The following is a 27859-nucleotide window of genomic DNA, read 5'->3' as shown; positions in this document are numbered from 1 at the left end:
CAAGATGGCCAAGTCCACAAGCCCAGTCTCAGGCACAGAGGCCCACATCAGCCCGGACAGGGAACGGAAGACAGCTCGCTGGTGGAAGGCTAAACCCTCAGAGATGATGCTCCAAGGAGTCTTTTAAGGCAGTCACTGAGCTGGGTCTGGAGGCAAGCAGGATCCTACAAATGGCAATGGGGCAGGGGTCGGGAACACCATTCCAACCGCAGGACCAGTCGGTGCAAGAGCAGGACCCAGCGAGTAAGAAAAGCGAGGCTTACTGAGGGATTTCTTCCCGCCCCGCCGCTTGTCCAGGCTTATGCAGTGAGGTAGGCAATGGTAGCAAACAGCCATGCTCAAGAGACCTTCCGGCTCATCCGCAGCAGAGCCGCCTACGACCGGCAGAGGGCGCTCTCCACGGAGCCTGTCCGGTTCGCGGCCGGACTGCGCCTGCGCGGGGCGCGGCTCGGGGAAAGGAGAGGCCCGTCCCACGCCTGCGCACTCGGAGTAAGATGGCGGCGGCGGCGGCCCGGCTGGGCTGCGGGGCTGCGGCTCGTGCCGCCGGCTTGCGCAGGCGGTAGGTGACACGTCCTGAGCTCCGCGTAGGGGTGCCGCTGGGTTTAGCCAGCGGAGCGGTAACCGCCCTGCCCGCTCCCCCGGACGGAGCGGTGAGAGGTGCCTCTGACCGAGCCTTCGGGCCGCCCTTGGGGCTGAGCCCCGGCGGTGGGCGTCCGTCCCCCGGCAGCTCCGAGTGCCTGGTTGGGGTTTGCTCTGCGCTGCTCGGTCCCGGGCTGGAGACCCCCGTGCCCGGGTCCCTGCGGAGGGGAGCTTTGCAGAGCCCGGCTGTAGAGACCCAATGCAAGAGCTATTTTTATACTTATTTATTTTTAAATCTTTGTTGTTGAAAGTGTTACATATATATCCCCCCCCCCATGGACCTCTGCCGCCCCACAGCTATTTTTATTTTATTTATTTATTTATTTACTTATTTAAAATATATTTTTATTGATTTTTTTACAGAGAGGAAGGGAGAGAGAGCTAGAAACGTCTGATGAGAAACACCTGCCAGCTGCCTCTTGCACACCCTTACCGGGGATGTGCCCGCAACCAACGTACATGCCCCTGACCGGAATGGAACCTGGGACCTTTCATTCCGCAGACCGGCGCTCCACCACTGAGCCAAACCGGTTTCGGCCAGAGCTATTTTTAAATAGTGTAAATCGTGTGGTCCCTCTAGCATTTCACCACGTGCATTCCATCCTTTGCCTTTTACTTATTTTTATTTCTTAAATGTTTTTATTGATTTCAGGGAGGAAGGGAGAAGGAGAGAGGAACATCAATGATGAGAGAGAATCATTGATCTGCCGCCTGTTAGAGGCTCCCCACTGGGGACCCAGCCCTCAGGGGCAGGTGCCCTGACCAATGGGAACTTGGCCTCCTGGTTCATAGGTCCACGCTCAACCACTGATCCACGCCTGCGGGCCCTCCTTGGCCTTTTAAAACATGAAAAGTCAGGATGTGGTAAAATAATGCCTCCTCTCATTTCTTCATTTTCCCAGTGAGGCCCAGAAAGGGGGCGCAACCTGTCTGAGGTCACACAGCAGCCAAGTGAAGGCACTCTGAGAAGCCAGACCCCCTAGATTTCCTCCCCTTCACTTAAACCCACGGCGTGCCCTTGTTTTCCCCTGGCCCTGTGCGCCTTGCCAGTGATCATCTGCCAACATACATGGATTATTTGGATCCATCTTTGCCACGTCTTTCTAAGAGAGCTGTGAATATTAAATTCATTTTAGGGATGAAGAACTGAGGCCATGATGCTAGCTGCTCCAGGGACATAGGAATGAAGACAGTCCTTCCCCTTAACGAGTTTGCAAGTGAAAATAATCAGGTGTTTATGCTAAGTGACGTAAGCCAATTTGAGAAAGACAAATACCACGTGATTTCACTTATTTGTGGAATCTAATGAACAAAATGAATTGACCAATAAAAGACCTGAAGTTTGGATGCATGGAACAGACTGACATACCTTGATGGAGGGTTGAGGGGATGGGAAGAGATAAACCAAAGAACTTATTCCTTAGATGCATAGCCCATGGACATCAGCAATAGGGTGGGGAAGATCTGGGGGGTGAGTAGGGGCCAGGAGGACAGGGTAAAGGGGGGTAAATGGGAGACGTGGAATACTGTCAACAATAACAAATATACATGAAAAATAATCATGTTTTAAAAAAAGTGATCATTATATATGCTTAAAATTCCTCAGTGATTCCTGTGAAATGAAAATGGCAATATTTTACAGTAAACTAGATTTCAAAAGAACTTGCATCAGATTTCTAAAATTTTCACTACTAAAGTCTCTTTTTATTTCCGTTCCAGTAATAATGTTTTTTTCCCCTTTCTCCTTATTATTATTTTATTTTATATATTCTTTAATCCTCAACTGAGGATGAGGATATTTTTCCATTGATTTCTAGATAGAGCGGAAAGGGAGTGGGGCAGGAGAGGGGAGAGAGAAACATCAATGTGGCAGGACTCATCCATTGGTTGCCTCCTGACTGGGAATTGGACCTGCAACCCAGGTACGCCCTGGACCTGAATGGAACCCATGACCTCCGGTGAGCAGGCTGATGCTCAGGGCTCTCCTTGTTTTTAATTTGCCAAAGGCATGCAAAAATAGCCAATCAACACTTTCTGTATTGTAATGTAATAGCTAAAGTTACACTACTAATATACTTCCAATCAAAGATGGTGGCTTCTTGAGCAGTTTATACTTTCTGCTAGACTTTGTGAAGTATTGAAATAACTTTCAAACCATAGAGTATAGGTTATCTCTTTCTAGGGAAGTGTAGAAACAGGAAAGGAGGACTTTTCACTGTATTTTCTTTTTTCCTTTTAAATTTGGAACCATGTGAGTCTATTACCTCATTGACATTTTTTAAAATAAGGGAAAAAACTAGTTCTTTGCCTCCTTCGCGCATAACTAACTTAACTACGAGTCTGGAACTTGAGATTATGAATCAAGGGTGTAGATATATTTGTTTCTTACACCAGCTATTGCACTATCCTGTGTGCACTGGGTTATCAAGGATGTAAATTTCCCCTTGAGCTCTTGTGTTTTGTTTGTTTGTTTGTTTATATATTTTATTGATTTTTTTTACAGAGAGGGGGGATAGAGAGCTAGAAACATCGATGAGAGAGAATCATCAATCAGCTGCCTTTTGCACACCCCCTTCCGCAACCAAAGTACATGCCCTTGACCGGAATTGAGCCTGGGACCCTTCAGTTCGCAGGCTGATGCTATCCACTGAGCCAAACCGGTTTCGGCGAGCTCTTGTTTTTAAATTGTAGCTATTCTTGCCTGAGGAAGTGAAAGTCATGTTGTAGATAGAAAAATGTAAACTTGGCTTTATTGTTATTTTCATTATGGATTTTTATGTATGAGAAGCAGAAACAACTTAAAGATTCTTAAAATGTCATTTTTGTCTTTAAATATAGGTTATATGACATGATGAAACCATACACCATTAAGAAACAGCCTCTGCATCAGTTTGTGCAAAGACCACCTGTCCCACTATCTGCAACCTTACGTAACACAGGTAAAATTTTCACCTCTTTCAGGGCAAATTGTGTTTCAGAGGATAATGAAACTGCTTGAGTGAAATTTTGTAAGTCATAAAAGGTGAGAATTTGTAAACTTTATCTTCAGGTACCTATAAAACAATATAGCATTTTTTTCCTATCAAAACATCACGTTTTGCTGTAATTATTTGCTTACACGTATCATTGGTATTTCAAGAATCCTGAGCACAGTGTCCAATAGAGCTATGAAATTTCAGTATCTTGTATAACACATCCTCTGAAACAGAAGAGTTGCTTAATAAATGATTTCTGAGATGCAGATATGGTAAAAAGTTACAAATGAATTTGTGTTTCAAAGAATCATGTATTTTAAGTTCTTACCCTTCTTATTTTTATAAGAATATCTCTGAAGCCAGTAAATTTCTAGTTTTCATCCACACCATAGAACATAGTATTTTGAATGTATTTTTTCTGGTCAAAATAAGTCTGTGTTGTTTTTTGTTTTGTTTTGTTTTGTTTGTTTTCAATCTGGCTGGTATTATATGCTTTTACTTTCTTTAATATTGGAAATGGGTATGAGGATAGGATTTGAAAATTATTTAAAAAGGCCCATTATCATGTCATATTGGGAGGAGCTATTGTGTGGCTAGGCAAACTTGGGAGGAAAGAGCATATATCTGTTTGTAAATACCTATCTATGAGTGCTTATGGAGCTGCAAAAGTGGATTCAGCTCCTGGCCCATTTCTGTTTCCATCACTACCTTGGACACCTCCTGGCCATACTCTGGAAGGTGACTGACTGGCTAATGGCATGAGTTGGATTAGGTTATAGACCATATCTCCCCTGTGTACTAGAGCAAGAACAGGAGTACGTTACCTCTCCAATCACAGAATAAATTAGGTATAACTATTGAGTATCTCAACATATTAAGATACTTTAATTGGACTTTAAATTTCTGTGGGACTGAATTATGTGATTACCTAGGCTTTCTAAATTGGAGGGCTGCTGATTTTAATTTTTGATACTGACTTTAAGCACCATTAATCTTTGTTTTAGAGAAACCTATGCCTACCTCTTTACCTCTCAGTACCCATAATAATAGGAACAATTATTTTAGATCAGTCTTTCTATCCTGGTGTAACCCTTATGACACTTTCAGAGGCATCTTTCTACAATAGATGATGGACCTGGGAATCATTTTTTAATTGAACCCAATTTAGACCATAATTGGAATGATTTTGTTAATACCCAGTCAAATCACTTTTTTGAAATAGCTTTGTTCATTGTCAAAAGAAAATTTATATAATGATGTCCATATATTATTTTCTACTTCAGATTTTGCTCTCTTAACAAATTTTTTTTTATACTTATAGTTCCTACCTTCAAGTATTTCTAAACATTTTTCTTCCTGTATATATAGTTTTACATAAATGGATTGAGGCGAATAAAAGCCAGATTTAATTCTTTAAATATTGGAAGAGTGCCTAATGTGTGTGGCGCTTTTGGCTACCAATAAGTTATTAAGAAAGGTTGCAAGAGCCGAAACCGGTTTGGCTCAATGGATAGAGCGTCGGCTTGGGGACTGAAGGGTCCCGGGTTCGATTCCGGTCAGGGGCATGTACCTTGGTTGCGGGCATATCCCCAGTAGGGGGTGTGCAAGAGGCAGCTGATCGATGACTCTCTCTCATCGATGTTTCTAACTCTCTATCATTCTCCCTTCCTCTCTGTACAAAATCAATAAAATATATTTAAAAAAAAAAAAGAAAGAAAGGTTGCAAGAAATGATTGGTCAGAACCACAGTTTGAAGAATCTTGTTATTTTTATGTTTGCAGAAAGCCTTTTCTTTAATGTTCCATCTGAAAAACTGTTTTCTTGTAACACAGATTTTCAGAGGCATTAATTACAATAGTTAGAGGTATAAATATTTTAAACCAAGCACTTGTACACTGAGGCTATCATTAAAAACTTTTCTCTTTTTTAGGACTTTCCTAGTCACCAAGTCACCAACTGATATCTTATAGGACAATGACTTAAATATGCAAAATGTGTGGGACTTTAGTTTCAATTTCTACTTCACCAAGGAAATGACTCAGCATCAGTTAGCTGGAACTGCAGGGCAAGGTGCAAAAACAGTTCTCGGCTGTCAAGTTAGAATCTTGTAAGAAAAGCACTTTCATAGCAACCATATGTTTTGCCAGATTTAACCTCTAATTTAAAATAAAACTGTTGCCATTTTTATATTTTCCTGTCTTTTCTAGGATGTGTGGTATGAGAATTATGACAAGATAGAAAGACTGATTTTATATATATTTTTCTGTTATGCTTGACATTGATAAGTATGGAGTGGCATTATGCACAATGGTTACGCAAGTCAGTGCTAGAAAATTGGCAGTTTTATCACTTTAAATAGCTGGGTGACATTAGGCTTTAGTTTCCTCATTTATAAAATAGGATAAAAACTACTTCCTTCACAGAATGTGAGGAGTATGTGATATAATTCATGTGGAATGCTTAGCATCATGCCTAGCACATGTATTGATTTTAGAAAGAGAGAGAAAAGGGAGAGAGAGATGGAGATACACATGGATTCATTGTTTCACTTATCCAGGCACTCACTGGTTTTGTATGTACACTGATTGGGGATTGAACCCACAACCTTGGAGCATCAGATGATGTTCCAACTGACCAAGCTACCTGGCCAGGGCCCAGCACATGTTAATAACCTAGTGAATTAACCTATTTCAGAGATGAGAATTGGTGTTTTTTTTGGTCAGAAGGTGTGTTTTCATAATAAATAGTAAAGGCCTGTTCAGTAGTTTTAAAACTTAAAATCCCGGTACTTTCTATCTTTTTGTCTTACAAGTTATATTAACAAGGTAGGGAATTAAAGATTGTGTTCTTTAATTGAAGAACATTCTCAATCTAATCATGGCCCTGGAAAAAAGAAAAGAACCTATAACGACAATTTTTTTTGTTGTTATTGTTAATTTTCACCCAAAGGTTTGTGTTTTTTTTTTCTCATTAATTTTTAGAGAGAGTGTAAAGGGAGGGAGAGCGAGAAAGAGAGAAACATCAATGTGAGAGAGGTGCATTGATTGGTTGCCTCCCACGTTCACCCTGACTGGGCCTGAGGATCAAGCCTGTAGGTGCCCTTGAACAGGAATCGAACCTGTTGGTCCTTGGGCTGATGCTCTAACCACTGCACAATCTGCCAGGGCTGTAAAGATACTTTTAAGTATTCCAGAAAGTAAGGCACATAGCCGAAACCGGTTTGGCTCAGTGGATAGAGCATTGGCCTGCGGACTCAAGGGACCCGGGTTCGATTCTGGTCAAGGGCATGTACCTTGGTTGCGGGCATATCCCCAGTGGGGGGTGTGCAAAAGGCAGCTGATCGATGACTCTCTCTCATCGATGTTTCTGACTTTCTATCTCTCTCCCTTCCTCTCTGTAAAAAATCAATAAAATATATTTTTTAAAAAAATAAGTCACATAGATTCCCACTTACATGATAATTTATAGTGTCATTAATTCTATACCACTTTGGGGCAGTTACTTAACTCTTTGTAACATGTTACTGTACTTATCTCTAAGCCTCAGTTTCTTCCGTTTGTAAAAAGGGAGCAATAGTACCTTCTTCATAGGTTGTTAAAGGCATACTTACATTTAAAGCCCTGGACCCACCTGGCTCCTTCCGCTCATTTGGGCATCATTCCAAACACTCAAAGGTTGCGATTCCTGATCAGGGCATATGCTCTGATAGTGGGTGTGCAGGAGGTAGCCAGCTGATGTTTCTCTCTCTCCCTCCCTCCCTCCCTCCCTCTCTCTCTCTCTCTCTCTCTCTCTCTCTCTCACAATTAGTTAAAAAAAAAAAAAAGCACTCAACTCAGTCCTTGGCATGTACCTACTAAGCACACAATAAATAGTAGTTACCGTATTATTAAAATTTTTTTGTCTTTAAAAGGCTGGTAGTACTTTGGAAGAAGAGAATGTAACATTTTACTATAATATATTAATATCACAGTGATGATGATTTATGATTATGATAGCCATTGGTATTAAGTCACCACATAGAATACATATAATTCCTGAACTATAATATATCTATATCTATATCTATATCTATACCTTCCTACTTAAATATAGGATATTACTAGAATCTGTTGAGTAGCAAAACTATCTAAATAATAAAAATTAATATAAAATTCAATGCAGTTATTCTAAATATATTGGTAAATTGCCTTCTTGTCTTTAAAAATTCTTATTTTGTCAGGTTGGGCAATAAAGTATTTTCTTACTTTTTTTGATCTCTGAAAATGAGCATTTCATAGTTCATAAATTGTTAACTACTTTATTTTCCAGATTAATATTATTTCTTCTTTTTTTCTCTTTTAGTGAGACACATGTTTATTCAAACACAAGATACCCCAAATCCCAACAGTTTAAAATTTATTCCAGGAAAACCAGTTCTTGAGACAAGGACCATGGATTTCCCCACACCAGCTTCAGCATTTCGCTCCCCTCTGGCTAGGTATATTACTAGTTTTCACTTGCTTTTTCCAAGAAACCTAATTAATTAACTTTGGGGTTAAGGCAGCTTTATTTAGCTATTGTGTTTTTATGTGCACTGCATTTTTTTTTTTTCTTCAGAGAATGCTTCATTTTCAGATAAGGGGTAAAAAACGTAAGAGTTGATATTAGGAAAGTCTCCTGAGAAGTGATGTAGTGAGAGATCTGTATTATCCTATATAATAAAAGCCTAATGTGCTAAGTGTCTGGTCGTCTAGTCGTCTGGACCAATCAAAGATATGCTAAGGCTGCTCAGCTGCTCACTAGGATGTGCACTGACCAGATGCTCTGACCAGTAGGTCAGCTTGCTGCTGGGGTCCGACTGATCGGAACTGAGCGAGATGGGCCAGACACGCCCTGGAGCTCTCCCGAGTCCCCCCCGATCGTGCACTGGTGGGTCCCTTGGCCTGGCCTGCGCCCTCTCGCAATCTGGGCTAAGGGACTCTTCCTTCCCCAGTGCATGAATTTTGTGCACCGGGCTTCTAGTGACTATATAAAAATTCATATCTTAAGAAAAATAATACATCAAATGATAATAGTTAATTTCCATTCTAAATCTTTTGTTTTTTAAAATATATTTTATTGATTTCAGAGAAGAAAGGAGAGGGAGAAAGAGATAGAAACATCAATGATGAGAGAGAATCATCGATCGGCTGCCTTCTGCAAGCCCCTTACTGGTATTGGGCCTGCAACCCAGGCATGTGACCTGACTGGTTCATAGGTCGAAGCTCAACCAACTGAGCCACATGGGCCAGGGCTCCATTCTAAATCTTTAAAACTGTTTTTAATGAGCAATGAAAACTTACTTGTTTAATTCTTAAGGATAGCTGAATTTCTAGAAGTCTCAAATCATTTATAAAATATTCCACTCAGAACTATAAATTATAATAGTTATCAGATATGGGATGATTTAACAACAAAACAAAACTATTCAGTTAAGTCCTGGCCGGTGGGGCTCACTAGGTGGTGGGTTTGATTTCCCAGGAGGCATAAACCCAGCTTGTAGGTTTGAACCCTGGGAGGCAACACATCAATGTTTCTCTTTTTCTCTCCCTTCCTCTCTGAAATCAATTTAAAAAAAAAACGACTCAGTTGAGACAGTTTTTAAGTTCACTAAATAGAGACAAGGTAAGTATATATCAATATAATATAATCAATAAAATTGGAATGTAACTCTTTTTAGCTGATAGCTACATAAATTATTTATAATAAGAAATAGAGTCAGTATCAACTGATATTTTTAGTAAGCTGTGGCTGATACTGATTACCAAGGATATTTAGAAAATATCACTTAAATAATTTTCTCCATATATACCCAAATCTCATTTAGGGGAGTCAGAAATATGTTTATCTCAAGAGTGGTTTTTAAAATCTCTAATTAATAAAAATACATATTTCTTTGACCTAAACATGCTGCTAGTCAGAATATACCTTAGAGCATTTGTTTTTATAATTTTTGATACAAGCCACAATAATAAACGTTTTATGTTATGACTCAACATGCACACCACATACACATATATACATATACAGGTATCCATATACTATATATGTGAACATAGACACACAGATATATATATATATATATATATATATATATATATATATATATATACACACACACACACACACACACACACATACATATACGTGTGTGTTTGTATGAAACAAGTGTTTGATGGGACAGTTTCACCCTTATGTAATGCATTCTTATATTTTGTTTCTACTTTTTTATTCTGTTCTATTTTATTAGATAACATTTTGGTCACTACATAATTGATTTCACAACCTGCTGGTGGGCTTAAAAAATAACTCTAGAGAATGCCCGCATATGTACACAAGGTGTGTGTAAGGAGGTTCATTGTAGCCTTGTTGGTAGGGGAATAAGTTAGAAACAACCAAAATATTCATTAGTAGGAAGAGTTAGATAAACATTGTTCATCCATGGTCTTCACATATTAAAAGGATCAGAAGGACCCATATTTACCATCACAGAATGACCTTTAAGATATACTGTTAAGTGAAGAAAGCAAGTTTCAGGACAGTAAGTGCAATATGATTATTATATGTATAAAAACAAAAACAAAAAAACAAAGCAAAACATATGCCTCATAAAGGCTTGCACATAAATCTATATAGTAGCATTATTTATAATAGCCTCATCCCCCAAAATTTGGAAATGTCCATCAACTGTGGAATGGCTAAACAGGTTGTAAATGCCCATATAATGTAATACTACTCAACAATAAAGTAGAATGAACAATTGATACACATAAAAACAAGGATGACTCTCAAAAGCATTATGATAAGCTAAACGCAAAAGACTGTATGGTTTCATTAATATGAAACTCTAGCAAAGGCAAAGCAGTAGTGGCATAAAGCTCAGTAGTTACCAGGGTGACAGATGTGCTAACTAACCTGGTTGTGGTAATCATTTCACAGTATATATGTATATCAAGTCATCACGTTGTGCACCTTCAACTTATTCAGTGTTTTATGTCAATTATATTTCAGCGAAGCTGGAAACATTTTTTAAAGCAAAAATAAAAAAGTAAAAAGTTATTTCCATAAAACAAAAGTTAATAGAACATGATGGTAAAGCAAGAGGGCTGAATACAAAGGGAAATGAGGGATCTTTTCAGTACTAAAAATGTTTTATATTTTTATTGTGGGATTGCTCGGGGAAAATGATAAAACTAGATTGACCATGACTTGAAACTAATGATGGGTACATGGAAGTTCTTTTATTTTTCTCTGTACTTTTATGTGTAAACTTTTCATAATTAAACATTTTATTATCTCATTTTTTGTTTTTTTCACAGGCAATTATTTAGGATTGAAGGAGTAAAAAGTGTCTTCTTGGGACCAGATTTCATCACTGTCACGAAGGTAAACATAGGGGGATATAAAATAAGATGTGAAGCACTTTTAGTTTTTCTGAGTCAAGTGTTCTCCAGAATTTCCATTCTTAATGTATTTTATACATACTGTTATTTAAAAAAATCTCAAGTTTACTTCTCACATTTCTTAAGTTAATTATTTAATATAATTTCCAGATCCCTCATTTTTTAAAAGGGAAAAATTTGAGCTCCAAGATTGTATAGGTAGCCAATAGCAGGGCCAAGACTTAACCTTGGCAGGTCTAGAATTTAGGCTTCCAAGTATTATTTTTACTAACTTTTAATTCAAATTGATAGAGTAAAAAGAGAAGGAAATAAATACTTACACACAATATATATTTGAGCAACAGAATGATTTACTATATATATATATATATATATATATATATATATATATATATATATATTTCCTTTCAAAGTGGGCACTTACATCATGGCATCTGACCCATTCTACCGTCCTGCAATAACCCTTCAGAGCTTCATACATAAGAGCAGTGGACTGTAAGTTCTTACATTACCCATTGCAACAGCTAACATGGTATCTGCTAGAAAAGGCTGTTTCATGTTTAAGTCTGCTAGGTTAATGAGAAACGAACTATTTAAATTTGAACTACGTATGTATCCTTTTAAATCTATTAATTGATATGTATATACCGAATTTAATCATTTGTATAATTTCACATCAAAATAAAAAGTATTCTCTCAACTCCTCTTAAACAATTTTAAAGGATTACTCTGAGTTCTTCATGTACCAAAAAGTGGACATACTGGGTTAGTTCATTAGCGTGTTACATCTAGTCCAGCATTCTTTTGTAGCTTTCTCAGAAAGCCCTTTCTTGACCTTATTTGTGAAAGTGGCATTTCTCCCAGGAGCTCATTACCCTGTTCATTTTCTTTTATTTAAAAAACAAACAAACATATTATTTTATTGACTTCAGAGAGGAAGGGAGAGGCAGAGAAAGATAAATACATCAATGATGAGAGAAAATCATTGATTGGCTGCCTCCTGCACACCCGCTACCGGGGAACGAGCCCACAACCTGGGTATGTGCCCTGACTGGGAATTGAACCGTGACCTCTTGGTTCATAGGTCCCCGTGAAATCATTGAGCCACACCAGTGGGCTCCTGTTCATTTTCTTCATTCTGCTTATCTTAATCTTATTTTTTATATTTATTCCCTGTCTTTCCTGCACTAGAATATAAATCTTGTGAATATAAAAATTGTCCATCTTGTTAAGATCCTCTAGAACTGTGGTCGGCTAACTGCGGCTCCAGAGCCATATGCGGCTCTTTGGCCCCTTGAGTGTGGCTCTTCCACAAAATACCGTGGCCTGGCGAGTCTATTTTGAAGAAATAGCGTTAGAAGAAGTTTAAGTTTAAAAAATTTAGCTCTTAAAAAGAAATTTCAATCGTTGTGCTGTTGATATTTGGCTCTGTTGATTAATGAGTTTGCCGACCACTGCGCTAGAACAACAACAACAAAAATCACCTAGAACAATGCCTGGCATATCGTGCATGCAAATGAGTTTTTCTAGAAGGAAACAGTTTCTAAATTAAATTTTCAGCCTTCAAGTGGCTTCCCAAAAATGTAGGATCGTGGTGAGCAAATCTGGAGTCTTTTCAGTTTAGAGACACCTGGCCTATCCTTTTTATTCAGTTTTCTTTCTTTGATATTTTTTGAGGGAGAAAAAAGGACCAGTATTTATTTAATGTCTCACATGTAGGTGATGGCATGAGTGCTTTACATATATTATCTGGTTTAATTCTTGTAACTAGTCTTTATTTTACAAACAGGAAATTACATATTTATTTTAAGGCATTTTTATTTAGTTCTTTAACATATAGTTTATGCTATGTAAGATTTTTTAGATAAAAACATGTGATTATATCTTACAGGTTTTTTTTTCTTGATTTGATTTTGGTAAGTCATCTTTCATTTCCCTTCCCCTTCATAATTTAGTTACCCTTTTTGAAATTTCTTTAGCTTCACTATTTTTTCTTAATGACATGACAGCTAATAAATAATATTCCAAATGAGGGCACACATTGATATTTAATAGGTAGAATAGCAGATTGCATTTTGTGTGTTTTTGTTTTTTTTAGTTAACCATCCTCATTATGGACTATTCCATTTACCTGACATCTTCAGTAATCACTGTTTCCCTTTGATCTGTAATTGATAATTCAGAAGCTTCTTTGTGGATCAGTTATGATTTTTTTCTAAATGTGAAAGTGTATTTTCAGCTTATATGCTGCCTTTTTGTCTCATTCAACTTCAGGAATTTTTTTTTTTTTTGTTATCGAGATTTCCTTACTCAGTAGACACAATGTTTATTGAAGATCTGAGGTAACCCTTTGATCTGTCTTCCAAATAATTTATTAGAATATTACCTCTAACTAGTTCTCATTCCCAGTTACTAAAGATGGTTACTAGTTTTGCTTTTGTATCCACAGTAGTACCCATTTATCTTTGCTCTGTGTACTGCCTTTAAATTGGTTCTTAATCCATTAAAATACCATCCTTATTCATGTAGCCTCTATTTTTTTAATAGTGTTTAAGCATAGACCCTAGCCAACAGTTTCCTGAGGGTCTGAGTAGTAGACTGCATCTAATAGTTTTTCCTTCTAGAAAAACTATTTTCTTTTTAAAAAATTATTTTTAAATTCTTACCTGAGAAGGGGTGTGTGTGTGTGTGTGTGTGTGTGTGTGTGTGTGTTTAAATTGATTTAGACAAAGAGACAAACATCAATGTGTGAGAGAAACATTGATTGGTTGCCTCCTGTACACATCCCGACTGGAGATTGAATCCGAAACCTAGATATGTGCCTTCACTGGGAATTGAATCTGCAACCATTTTGGTGTATAAGACGACATTCAACCATTTGAGCTACCTGGTCAGACTAAAGAGATTTCCTTTAAAAAACTAAAACAATAGCCCAGCCAGCAAGGCTCAGTGGTTGAGCATCAACCTATGAACCAGGAGGTCATGGTTTAATTCCCAGTCATGGCACATGCCTGGGTTGTGGGCTCAATCCCCAGGTGGGAGCATGCAGGAGGCAGCCAATCAATGATTCTCCCTCATCATTGATGTTTCTATATCTCTCTCCCTCTGCCTTCTTCTCTGAAATCAATAAAAATATTAAAAAAACAGCCCACCCTGGTGTGGCTCAGCAGTTGAGCGTCAACCCAGGAACCAAGGGGTCACCGGTTCGATTCCTGGTCAGGGCATATGCCCAGGTTGCGGGCTCAATCCCAAGTGGGGGGCATGCAGGAGGCAGCCGATCAATGATTCTCTTTCATCACTGATGTTTCTATCTCTGTCTCCCTCTCCCTTCCTCTCTGAAATCAATAAAAATATATCATTCATATATATTTATATGATATATATATATATATATATATATATATATATATATATATATATAAAAATAAATAAACAAACCTAAAACAATATATCCTGCTTTTCTCTTTTTTAGGCATTAGTACTATTTAGGTATTTAAGAATTATACCTTTTTTAAAAATGGAATCAACTAGTTGGTCAGATTTGGGGGTGAAATAGCTAGCGATTCTTTTTTTTATTAAATTATTATCTGTGTACATATCTTACCATTGCGCCCCCCCCCCTCCACACATATCCTCCCTCCCCAGAGTTTTATCGATTCTTTCTTGAGGATACTGGTCTTGTTGACAGTTCACAAGTCTTCTAGCCCAGTAGCCATAGATAAGACATGTTAGAAGTTTTGGTTCTACAGTTGTGTCATTGGATTTTGTCAATACTCTTAATTTTGTCAATACACACACCCCTACTGGGGCTGGGGATGGAACCTGCAACCCAGGTACATGCCGTTGACTGGGAATTGAACTCTAGACCCTTCAATGTGAGGGCCAATGCTTTAACCACTGAAGAACATTGTACAGGGCCAGCCAGGGCCTCTTTATCCTCATTTATGCAACAATCAATATGTAAATTGAATTTTTTAATAGTTGTCAGATACGGGACCGGTTTGGCTCAATGGATAGAGTGTCAGCTTGGGAACTGAAGGGTCCCGGGTTCGATTGCGGTCAAGGGCATGTACCTTGGTTGCGGGCACATCCCCAGTAGGGGGTGTGCAAGAGGCAGCTGATCGATGACTCTCTCTCATCGATGTTTCTAACTCTCTATCTCTCTCCCTTCCTCTCTGTGCAAAATCAATAAAATATATTTAAAAAAAATAGTTGTCAGATATCTTACGTATTTGATCAGTTAATCCTATTTTATTTAAAAGAAGGGGAAATTTATTCTCTTTATATTTTAATTTTAATTATTTTTTAGAGTGAGAGGAGAGGGAGAAAAATACATTAATGTGTTGTTCCACTTATTTATTCATTCATTGGTTGACTCTTTTTTAAAATCAGGCTTAAGTTTTTTTTTCTGCCGAAGCCGGTTTGGCTCAGTGGTAGAGCGTCGGATTGCGGACTGAAAGGTCCCTGGTTCAATTCCGGTCGAGGGCATATACATTGGCTGCGGGCACATCCCCAGTAGGAGGTGTGCAAGAGGCAGCTGGTTGATGTTTCTCTCTCATCGACGTTTCTAACTCTCTATCCCTCTCCCTTCCTCTCTGTAAAAAATCAATAAAATATATTTAAAAAAAAATTTTTTTTTCTTAAAAAAATTAAAAATAGCCGAGACCGTTTTGGCTCAGTGGATAGAGTGTCGGCCTGCGGACTGAAGGGTCCCGGGTTCGATTCCGGTCAAGGGCATGTACCTTGGTTGCAGGCACATCCCCAGTAGGGGGTGTGCAAGAGGCAGCTGATTGGTGTCTCTCTCTCATCGATGTTTCTGACTCTCTATCCCTCTCTCTTCCTCTCTGTAAAAAATCAATAAAATATATATTTTTTAAAAAATTAAAAATATTTATTGAATGATTTTTTTAGAGAGAGAGAGGAAGGGGAAAAGAGACAGACGGGCAGTGATTTGTTCCACTTGTTTATGCATTCATTGGTTGATTCTTGTATCTGCCCGGACTGGAGATCGAACCTACAACCTTGACATATTGGGACAACACTCTAGCTAACTGAGCTACCTGGCCAGGGCCATTGATTAATTCTTTTATTTTTTTGTTAATCATCACTTCAGGATATTTTTTCCATTGATTTTTAAAGAGAGTGGAAAGAAGGTTGGGAGGGAGTGGGAGAGAGACACTGATTGGTTGTCTCCCACACACACCCCTACTGGGGCTGGGGATGGAACCTGCAACCCAGGTACATGCCGTTGACTGGGAATTGAACTCTAGACCCTTCAATGTGAGGGCCAATGCTTTAACCACTGAAGAACACTGTACAGGGCCAGCCAGGGCCTCTTTATCCTCATTAACATAGAGAATCCTTATTCAGTATTTTAATTGTCTTCACCTCATGAAAAAATATTTTTCATCATTTTGATATCCCCTATATAGGATATGATATATATACAGCACACTTACAGTACAAGTTTGACGAATGAATGAATGAGAAATGTTTGTATCTTCTGAAAGTTATCATAAGCCATATTCTTTAAGAACTGGACCTGACATGTATTCTCCAGAAATGGGTACTGCTGCATAGTACAGGATATATATATATATATATATAGGAAAAGATTCTTAAAAGATACAAAGTCTTGTTTTATATTTGTCTATGTCCTTGGGTAGAAATTATAGCATTGTTCTTCAAATATTTACAGGAAAGTGAAGAGTTAGACTGGAATTTACTGAAACCAGATATTTATGCAACAATCATGGATTTCTTTGCATCTGGCTTACCCTTAGTCACTGAGGAAACATCTTCAGGAGAAGCAGGTGATATGTTGGATAATTAATATTTACCTTTTAAAAAAAACAAAACAAACTTTTCTACATTCTTCTCATTTGCCTTGATTTCAGAAATCATGGAAGTACAGATTTTTATCATTCTACTATATTTATCTCTGGAACCAATTCTAAGGAAATAAAACTTCATATATACTAGTTTTGCCCATCATTTTTGAAAATCTCTAAATAAATTGAATCTGTTACACAAAAGTAAATTTTTTAATTGTAAAAATTTTCAAACATACAGAAAATAGTATAAAGCTTGCCAATTTGCCATCCTCTCAGATTTAACAAATGTTAATTTTTTGCTATCATTGCTTTTAACCCACCCTATATAATAAAAGCCTAATATGTTAAGTGTCCAGTCATCTGGTTGTCCGTTCAACCAAAGTGTAATATGCTAATGATATGCTAAGGCTGCTCAACTACTTGCTGTGATGTGCACTGACCACCAGGGGGCAGACACTTCAACTGGTAGATTAGCTTGCTGCTGGGTCTAGCCAATGGGGACTGAGTTAGGTTGGATGTGCCATGGAGCCCTTCATAGGTCCCTCCCCAGCTAGCCAACAGCTTGTGTCCCTCCCTGGTCCTGATTGTGCACCTGTGGGATCCCTCAGCCTGGCCTGTGCCGTCTTGCAATCCGTGACCTTTTGGGGGATATCAGAGAGCCTGTTTCGTTCCAATCCTGCAGGCCAGGCCGAGGGACCCGACCGACGCACAGATTTGTGCACCGGGCCTATAGTATTTAATAAAATATTAAAGACATAGCCAAAGCCCTACAACCCCCATCCCTTTTCCCTTTCTGCTTCCAGAGATGTATGTAAACTCTGTTTTAAACTTTTTCCCCTAAAAATATTTTTATTGATTTAAGAGAGGAAGGGAGTGAGAGAGGAATCAATGATGAGACGCATCAATTGGCTGCCTCCTGCACATCCCCTACTGGGGATCAAGCCCCCAACCCAGCATTTGCTCTTGACCAGAATCAAACCTGGGACCTTTCAGTCTGCAGGCTGATGCTCTGTCCACTGAGCCAACCCAGATAGAGCTAAACTTGGTTTGTTTTAAGACATTTATTACAAATACAAGTGTCTGCAGGGAATATGTAACATTGGTTTTTGATTTTAAACTTTAAATAACTTGTCTTATATGCAACTTTTCTCTTTTTCACTGAGTATAACATTTTAAAATACATCCATTTTGAAAAAAAGTTTAGTTATCCTGATGGTAAATAAATTTCTCAAAAATATTTAAAACCAGCAAAAACCGGTTTGGCTCAGTAGATAGAGCGTTGGCCTGTGGACTGAAGAGTCCCGGGTTCGATTCCAGTCAAGGGCATGTACCTTGGTTGCAGGCACATCCCCATTGGGGATGTGCAGGAGGCAGCTGGTTGATGTTTCTCATCGATGTTTCTAGCTCTCTATCCCTCTCCCTTCCTCTCTGTAAAAAAATCAATAAAATATATTAAAAATATATATTTAAAACCAATAAAAAGGCATTGGTAAAAATCATTATATAACCTTATAAAGTAAAATAAAAATAAAAATGAAACAAAATTTAGAAGCAACTTTTTGCTTAGAATTGAAGAACATTTTAGAAATTAACATAGGCTTACATCTATATTTAGTATGATCCTCATTTTGAAAACCACAAAATTAATAAATTGAAAATGTAACTTAACTGATGAAGTAGGTGTGCCCCCCCTTTTTGTTTCAAAGTTTCCATCAGTATCCAAACAACCTCTTTTTTTTTCTTTCACTTTTTAATCCTTGAGAATGAGGAAAGTTTACAAATATATTGACCCTAAAATTGAAATCCTACTATCATTAGTAGGTTAAGTTATTTTGGCATACTCAACTTTATTGCCAGATATTGAATTGATCAATGCTCCATAATTTTTCTTCTGAGAATTGAAGGAATGATCTTTTCATTTCCCTCAAATCACTTTATCACCATACCAAGTTGCATTTCCTGTGCTTTAATTTTTTAAACTAGAGGCCCAGTGTATGAAATTTGTACGCTGGGAAGGGGGCCGCCCTCAGCCAGCCTGTGCCCTCTCGCAGTTTGGGAGCCCTTGGGGGATGTCCAACTGCCGGCTTAGGCCCACTCCCCAGGGGTCTAAGCCAGCAATCAGACATTCCTCTCGCAGTCCGGGACCCCTTGCTTCTTACTGCTTGGCTCGCTGCTCCTTAGTGTTGTTGCGGAGGTGGGAGAGGCTTCTGCCACTACTGCTGCGCTCGCCAGCTGTGAGCGCAGCTTCTGGCTGAGCAGCTCTCAACCCTGTGGGCACGCACTGACCATCAGGAAGTGTCTTCCTCCTGTGGTCAGAGCATATAGCAGCTTGTCGTTCTGCCACAACAGTCGCTTAGGCTTTTATTATATAGATGAGATATTAAAATTAACTAGCCTAAAATTATCCTATCTTAATAGTACTTGTATATGCCTGATAAAAAATGTCTACCATTGATATGTTTTATTTGTAATTGTTTCTAGTATCTGAAGAAGATGATGAAGTTGTGGCAATGATTAAAGAACTGTTAGATACAAGAATACGGTATGTGCTTATCTTTCTGCTTGAGATCATATATATTGCAGAGCCAATTTTTACTATAGCAATTTATGTTTGGTTGTCTGTGAGATTATAGTAGAGTTTTATGAAATTTGTACACTGGGAAGGGGGCCGCAGTAAGTTAATGTAAACCACAGAAGTTTACCATGACAGTTGAATTTAAAGCCTGTATATTGTCTATATTCATCCAAATTTTAAAACTAAACACAATCAGTAAAGGACTTTATCTTTCACAGTTACTGTTTAGATTTGATATTGTTATAATACCAAATTTCTTAGAAAAAAAATTAGTTAACAGTGTTTGGGAAGATTGTGAGGAGAGGATTACTTGTATTTTAGGCTATTATCCATAAAGTATAAAATTAAATAAGTAGAGAACTTCCTGCTCTGATATTTGCTTGTAGCAGACCAGTGGTCCTGGTGTTAAGTTCCAGAAAAGCTAGGTAAAATACAATTAAGAATAATTGTGTGTGTGAAGGCATTAAATAGCTAACAAAGCAAACAATATCTGGTAGGGAAGAAAGCACAGTGAGGCTTCCCTCTGGGCTTTTGCTGATTCTTGGTGTCAGGCTCGAGTATGAGAAGCTGGCTTGGGATAGCTGCTAGGAATCAGAAAAACCATTTAGTTTTTGGCAAATTTGTTGAAGTGGGAAGACAAAAATTAAAATTCTGGGTCATCAATAAAGCTTTAACTTAAAGGGCCAAGATCCTAGAGAGAAGTTAAGAAAAAGCCCAACACTCAGAGGTTCTCCCCACGTGGACTTGCTTATTCTTAGCTGTATAAGAGAACCTGGGTCAAACAAAAAGCATTTGGAATGTTAAACAGAGTTTTGACAGTTGTACGGTTCTGGGAGTAACAAAAATTGGAGTTTAGGACCAGTCAAGAAGGGTTGGGGCCTCAAGAAACATCCAGACTCTTAGTTGGGTTTCCTATAGGATTATACTCTTGAAATGGGGGCAGACCAGAGGTAGACTGTGGTCAAGAAAGAAATCACAAAGGAGATTTAAAATAGAATATCTGCATCACTTTTTGAGTTTTTTCAAAAATAGTTTGTTTTTTGACCGAAACCTGTTTGACTCAGTGGATAGAATGTCAGCCTGTGGACTAAAAGGTCCCAGGTTCTATTCTGGTCAAGGGCATGTACCTTGGTTGAGGGCATGTCCTCAGTGGGGGGTGTGCAGGAGGCATGATCAATGTTTCTCTCTCATCGATGTTTCTAACTATCTCTCTCCCTTCCTCTCTGTAAAAAAATCAATAAAATATATTAAAAAAAAAGGGGGGGGGCCTTCCCTGGCTTATTTAAAAAAAAAAAAAAAATAGTTTTTTTTTTACAGAACACAAGAAAAATCACGGAAAAAACATTAGACTACAGTAGAATTATGATTCTCTTATCAAAAGATGCCATTTACAGTGAAAAGCAAAGAGTAGAAGTTATTTATAATACATATATGACAGACTATATTTTGTAAAACTCCTACAATTTGTTAAGAAAGCAAATATTCAGAGACTGAAGCAGTTTCTTCACAAAAGCACTGGAGCAGTTACTGAAAAACTACAGTAGCCAAATGGCTACTAGACACGAGAAAGTCCTCAACCTCATTAGTCATTGTGAATATTCAAATTAAAACCACAATGAACTATCTCTGCACATCCATTAGAATGGTTAAAGTAATTAAGATTGACAACACTAATTGCTATTGAGAATGTAGAGCAACATGAAGTCTCTTCTGCCCCTGGTGGGAATATAAGTTTATATAACCTGAAAACTGTTTAGCATTATCTGCTAAATTTGAACATATGCATACTCTTTAGTTTTTAAATCCTCACCCGAGGATATGTTTATTTGAGAGAGAAGAGAGAAGGGAGACATCCCTGTGAGAGAGAAACATCGATCAGTTGCCTCCTGTTCAAATCCTTACTGGGGATTGAATCTACAACCTAGATAACAGTACATGCCATGACTGGGAATCAAACCTACAACCTTTTGGTGTACAGGATAGTGCTCCAACCAACTAAGCCACCTGGCCAGGCCTATGCATATTTTTGATCCAGCAATTCCACTCTAGGTATATTCCTAGTAATAATATATATGTATACCAAAAGACATTTTCAGGAATCTTTATAGCTGCACCATTTGTAAAAGCCAAAAACTTGTATTAACCCAGATGTCCATCAACAATGGAAAGGACAAATTCTGGCATATTCACCTAATGGAATACTATGCTACAGTGAGATGGAACTAACTATTAATTACATGCAACAATGTGAATGAATCTCACAAAGAGCAAAAGAAGCCAGATACAAAAGAGTAAATATGTTTTCTAAATGAAATTTACATTTATAAATTTTTAAGTTAAAAGGCAGGCAAAACTCATCAATGGTGGTAACAATTAGGAAATGGTTACCTTTGGTTGGGAAGAGTGGTTAAAAGAATAAGAGGGCTTCTGAGGTGCTAATGTTCTGCTTTTTGGTCTGGGACAAATGTATATTCACTTTGTGAAAATTAATTGAGTTGATTGTACATGATTTCTACATTTCTCTGTATTAATGTTATATTTCAATGAAAAGTTTACTTGAAAAAGAAAGCTAGCATGTGTCAAATTCTCTGTATTCACCCAAAAGAAACTGAATATATCTTAGGTAATTCCTATAATTATTAGGAAATTTGAAATTTTAAATGCTGAAAATAATTATTACTAAGCAAGACTAAATATAAAAAGTAGAGTATATATTTATATGAGTGAAAGTAACAAAGTAAAAATTATAAATGAGACTAGCCCCATTTATTCTCTATTGTAAAAGTAACTCTTTGTGAATTTACTAATACAAAATTAGGCAGAATATTCCTAATTTTGGAATACCATTTCCAAATATTTAATACAAACCAGGTAAGAATACAAAATCTAAGCTCTTAGTTATATTACATTTTTTTAATGAAAATTTTTATTCTCTTAAATATCACAAATATACTGTGACCACAGGCCAACTGTGCAGGAAGATGGAGGCGATGTAATATACAAGGGCTTTGAAGATGGTATCGTACAGCTGAAACTCCAAGGTTCTTGTACCAGCTGCCCTAGTTCAATCATTACTCTGAAAAATGGAATTCAGAACATGCTGCAGTTTTATATTCCAGAAGTAGAAGGCGTAGAACAGGTATGCCAATATTATGTGATGGTTTTAATATTAAAATATCAAATAGACTTAAAATAAACATTTGAGAAGAAAAGAAATTCATGACCTGACATTTTCTTCAAGGGATGTTACAATTTTTATCAGACTTGATGACTCTTTAATTTAAAAGAATTAACTTTAGTGTTATGAATACCTACTGTGTGCCAGGCACTTTTACAAATATTACTTCATTTAATCTTCTAATAGTACAGTGTATTAATTGAGCCATTTCTATTTTGTTCATAGGAAATTGAGACTCAGGGCATACTGCTGCTCTGGTTACGAAAAAATTAGAAGTGAATTCAAAACATCATAGTGTTTTGTAGATGAGATTTAGAAGTCTTTAGAGGAACAGCTCCTGTACATTATATTTATCCATTACTTGTTCTTACATGTGCAGACAAGAAACTAATCAAGAGATCAAACTTTATTTTACCATAAAACAGTATTTATTGAGTAGAATTGTAGAGTTTTATGTATAGCCTGTTGTCAGCACTTTTCTGCCCCAAGATTCTTAAGGAATATATTATAGCACAGCATCTTCTAAGCAGTAATAGTAACTCGCACTACCGTGATTCTCAACCAGGAGACATGGCCTTATGGAGAGAGATTATCAAGAAGGGAAAGAGTATGTGGACGTTAGAAATTTGAAAAAAAAAAAAAAAACTTCAGGTAATTCAGTGCCTTTCAGGAGAAGACATCTCCTTTTAGTGCCTTTGGGAATCACTCATCTCTGGGTAGTATTAAAATATGTCCTTTTGTGGGGCTTGCCGGTCATCGGGGAGCTCAGGTTGGGGGAAGGAGAGGAGGGATAGGGGGATAAGTGATGATGGAAGGAGACTTGACTTGGGGAGGACACAGTACATTGTACAAGATAATGTGTTGTGGAATTGTGCATCTGAAACATAATTTTGTTAACCAGTGTCTCCCCAATAAATTCAATAAAAAGGGGAAAAACAGAAAATATTGAAGCTAAGAAAAAAATTGTCCTTTTGGTACAACACATGCCATCTCCTCTTTTAAATCCCCAGCTTAAAATTAAGCTCTGTTTTGATCCAGAGCTGCTTTCTGTGTCTGTTTCACTTTATGTCTGTGGGTAAGTTCCTTGAGAGACCTGCAGTCATATCTCGGTCTTTGTGTTCCTCGGCAAATTAAATGATTTTTGTATTGATTGATTTTTAGAGAGGGAGAAGAAGGAAAAGATAGAGAGAAACATCTTTGTTTTTCCACTTTTTTTTAAAATATATATTTTTTATTGATTTCAGAAAGGAAGGGAGATAGATAGAAACACTTAGCCTTGCGTGTTATTCATGTTCTTACCTGGTTTATATTAAATATTTGGAAATGGCATTCCAAAATTAGGAATATTCTGCCTAAAATAGGAGTTGATTGACAAAATTCTTTGGATTGGGTGTTGCTGAGATTGGATATAAAATATAATTCATTGGAAGTAAATATCCATTTTTACTTAACACAAAAGAGAAACTATTAGAGATTTATTGTCTCAGATCAGAACCAGATTTGTCTAAATTAAAAAAAACACACACATTTTGTTCTATTTTCTGCCTATGCCTTTTTTTCCCCCATATCTTTTTTTTTTAATTATGTTAGTTGACAGTGGATTAACAAAGGAACATTTTTGTTTACTTGTCCAGGGTGGAGTGATGAATTGGCTGTCAGATTATAAACTTTTGTTGCCATTTAATTGTAGTAGGTGTGGTAAAGAGAAAAAAAATTCTTTGGTTTATGTAACTCTCTTCCTTACCAAAGGAGTTGTTCTTTATTGTTTGAGTAATATATCAACTCATGAAAAGACAATAATCATTTTATTTTTTTGTTCAAGTATTCATTATTTTTATTAACTTAATTAGAAATGAAAGTCTTAACATTTTTCTAAAGTTTAAAATGAACTTTTATCTGAGTAAGATAAAATAGTTGCTAATATAGCCCTAACCGATTTGGCTCAGTGGATAGATCGTCGGCCTGAGGACTCAAGGGTCCCAGGTTCGATTCTGGTCAAGGGCATGTACTTGGTTGCTGACACATCCCCAATAGGGAGTGTGCAGGAGGCAGCTGATTGATGTTTCTCTCTCATTGTTGTTTCTAACTCTCTATTCCTCTCCCTTCCTTTTTGTAAAAAAAAAAAAAAATCAATAAAACATATTTAAAAAAATAGTTGCCAATATATTTTGTTTACTTATTTTTTGGGGGGATTCATTTTTCTTTAAAAAATTTTTGTATTGATTGATTTTTAGAGAGGGAGAGGAAGGAAAAGATAGAGAGAAACATCTTTGTTTTTCCACTTATTTTTTTATTTTTATTTTTAAAAATATATTTTATTGATTTTTTACAGAGAGGAAGGGAGAGAGATAGAGAGCCAGAAACGTCGATGAGAGAGAAACATCGACCAGCCGCCTCCTGCACACCCCCTACTGAGGATGTGCCCGCAACTAATGTACATGCCCCTGACCGGAATCGAACCTGGGACCTTTCAGTCCGCAGAACGACGCTCTACCACTGAGCCAAACCGGCTTCGGCTCCACTTATTTTTTTTAATATATATTTTTTATTGATTTCAGAAAGGAAGGGAGATAGATCGAAACATTAATGATGAGAGAGAATCATTGATTGGCTGCCTCCTGCAAGACCCCGCTGGCGGGGAAGGAGCCCGAAACCCAGGCATGTGCCCTAGCTGGAATCGAACCTGGGACCCTTTAGTCTGCAGGTCGATGGTCTGTCCACTGAGCCAAACCAGTGAAGGCTTCCACTTATTTATGCATTCATTAGTTGATTTTTGCACATGCCCTGATGGAGGATAGAACTAGAAACCTTGACATATCTGGGCAATATTAACCAATAAAGCTACCGGGCTAGGGCTCAGGAATCATTTTTCTAATGTATATTTTTACAGTTTGGTGTAGATCCCAAGAATATATTTAAATAAATAAGATGCTTATGGGGGGGTAGGAGTGAATAATCAATTACATTAGTCTTCTGACTAGGAAATGCCAATTAATCTTTATAGTCTTCTCTGACCAGCTGAGACTCTGTTATTGCCTCTTTTGGGACAAGGAAAAGAGACCAGTGCTTTTAATTAATTTGCTAATACTCAGTTTGCTTTTATGTTGTTAGGATACCAGGTTATGATGCAAACCTTGTGCTTTGGGGCTATTAATAGATTTCTTTTTATTGACTTGCATTATTATATAATATATTAGGTAAGAAAATAATGTTAAAAACAAAATAGCAATTTCTGATTATTTTCTTAATTCTTAAATTCTCTTGTTTTTTTTGTCTTTTTTTGGTTCTAGGTTATGGAAGAGGAACCAAATGAAAAAGAAACAAATTCACCTTAAAATATTTTGAGTTTTCTTTGGACCCAGCAATCAGGCTTATTGATATTATATACCTTGCTTTTATTATTAACTGCTAAGGAATTGCAGATTAATAAAATATGCTCTTTCTTCAGAGAATGATATATAAATAGTGTGTTGGCTTTACCTCATATGAGTTATTTATAGCATTCTGAATCATTTTGTACACATGGATTTTATTCAGGGATATTTTTATTTTTGTTAGTCATTTTTCATGGTTAATTCTTTGCATAATGTTTGAAGCAGTTTAAAATAAATTTTACCTCATCTAATTTATTTATTTTTAAAATACAGATGTGAATAGGGAGAATACTTTAAAAATATCCTAAATGGCTTAGCTTTTGTGAGATGTTTGAAACTATTTTTAATGAACTTTTTATCTTGTTGGAAAAAAACTAAACAATTCTAGTATAAAAATTATATCAGGCTGCCCTCGCTGGCTGGTATGGTTCAGTTCTTTGAGCATTGTCCCATGCATTGAAAGGTGGCCAGTTCGATTCCTGGTCAGGGTACATGTTCATTGTGGGTTTGAGACAAAGAACAAACACACACACATGCACACACAAATCATAATGCTGAATACTGATTAAAATAAAAACATTCTAAATGTAGAAAAAACTCAGTTAATTATAAGACAGTGCAGGCTGAATTGAGCAAAACTGCCTTAGCATGCTCAGGCTTTACCTTATGAAACAGAATCTCTAAAATAAAATGAGAAGCTGATTGGGTCCTTTTACTGGCTTCTGACTCAGAGAGTTATAGTCAGTGCCAATTTGGACAGTTATCTCTCTACTATAGGAGTATTGCTTTTTTAGATAGCCTACATAGCAAATTATCCTCTCTCCCTTTTCTGTAGTAATTTTTAGAGACAACATTTCACAAACAATATCAGGGAAAGAAAGATGGGTATATTGCATCTCTAGAATTCTGGTCTCCAAAAGTAGAGAGATTACGATAGGGATGGAAGTAGGAAGAACTCCAGCAGCTGTGAATGCCAAGATTGAAGTTTTTATTTTTGTCCTTTGATTCACAGAACCAGATAGTGAGTTTGGACAGTGTATTTCCTGAGCTATTATCGATAAATTCAGCTTACACTCTGGGAATTGCTTTGCGAACTAGCAATTGACTCATGCAATCATGGAGGCTAGCAAGTCCAAAATCTGCAGGGTGGGATATCAGGCTGCAGACGGAAGAGCTGATGTTGCAGTCCAAGTCCATCTCTGCTGGTGAATTCTTTCCTGCTCTGGAGAGGTGAGTCTGTTGTTCTAGTCAGGGCTTTGACTGATTGTATTAGCCCCACCCACATTATGGAGGGCCAGGTGCTTTACTTAAAGTCCAGCAATGTAAATGTTAATCTCATCCAAAAGTACCCTCACGGACACACCCAGAGTGTGTGACTAATATCTGAGCACTGTGGCTGAGCCAAATTGACATAAAAAAATTAACTGTCACCGTGAATAGAGTTTGCTTTTATGGCCAACTTATCTCTTTAAAAATTAAAAAAATATATTTTTTAGAGAGAAATTTATTCTACTTACTTATACATTCCTTGGTTGATTCTGGTATGTGCCCTCACGGGATTGAACCCGACAACCTTGGGATATTGGGACGATTCTCTAATCAACTGACCTACCTGGCCAGAGCCCCTGGCTAACTCATATCTGATTCCTTCTCCCATATCTTACCACCTCTCTGCATTTCCATACTCAGTTACACAGGCCCTTATATGGTCATGTTCTTGTCCAGTGTCATCAATCGAGGTAATCTGTCCAGGTCTGCCTTCTGATTTCAGAATTATCTTCCCTTCAAAATTTACATTTCCTCAGTGACCTTTTCACACACGGTATGGAAATGAAAAGTAATCCTATAAATAAAGTGTTAATA

At 37.4% G+C, this 27859-nt stretch overlaps 1 protein-coding gene across 3 annotated transcripts; it reads left to right on the top strand.

Annotated features, from left to right (window-relative positions):
• Positions 1 to 461: 461 nt before the first annotated feature.
• NFU1 (NFU1 iron-sulfur cluster scaffold) lies at positions 462 to 27859 on the top strand. Of its 3 annotated transcripts, none has more exons than XM_084900410.1 (8): positions 462 to 559; positions 3478 to 3578; positions 7956 to 8091; positions 10952 to 11018; positions 16734 to 16848; positions 19351 to 19411; positions 22409 to 22583; positions 25913 to 27859. In XM_084900410.1, the coding sequence occupies exons 1-8, from the start codon at positions 495 to 497 to the stop codon at positions 25955 to 25957; spliced, it is 765 nt and encodes a 254-aa protein (XP_084756536.1). In that variant the 5' UTR covers positions 462 to 494; the 3' UTR covers positions 25958 to 27859. The 3 variants fall into 3 exon arrangements, with proteins under 3 accessions (XP_084756536.1, XP_084756537.1, XP_084756538.1); XM_084900411.1 differs by lacking the exon at positions 462 to 559 and adding an exon at positions 1160 to 1197 and having other exon boundaries at positions 25913 to 26406; XM_084900412.1 differs by lacking the exons at positions 462 to 559; positions 3478 to 3578; positions 7956 to 8091 and adding an exon at positions 12927 to 12951 and having other exon boundaries at positions 10953 to 11018; positions 25913 to 26240.

Source organism: Pipistrellus hanaki, assembly GCF_964339955.1.
Source record: "Pipistrellus hanaki genome assembly, chromosome: 12".
Lineage (NCBI taxonomy): Eukaryota > Metazoa > Chordata > Mammalia > Chiroptera > Vespertilionidae > Pipistrellus > Pipistrellus hanaki.
The sequence above is the reverse complement of the archived record's forward strand: the minus strand, read 5'-3'. Positions and strand labels throughout refer to the sequence as shown.

Coding starts and splice junctions, on each gene's coding strand:
- NFU1 (XM_084900410.1), top strand. CDS start 495: ATGGCGGCGGCGGCGGCCCGGCTGGGCTGCGGGGCTGCGGCTCGTGCC. Junction 560..3,477: donor GCCGCCGGCTTGCGCAGGCG/GTAGGTGACACG, acceptor CTTTAAATATAG/GTTATATGACATGATGAAAC. Junction 19,412..22,408: donor CTGTTAGATACAAGAATACG/GTATGTGCTTAT, acceptor CTGTGACCACAG/GCCAACTGTGCAGGAAGATG.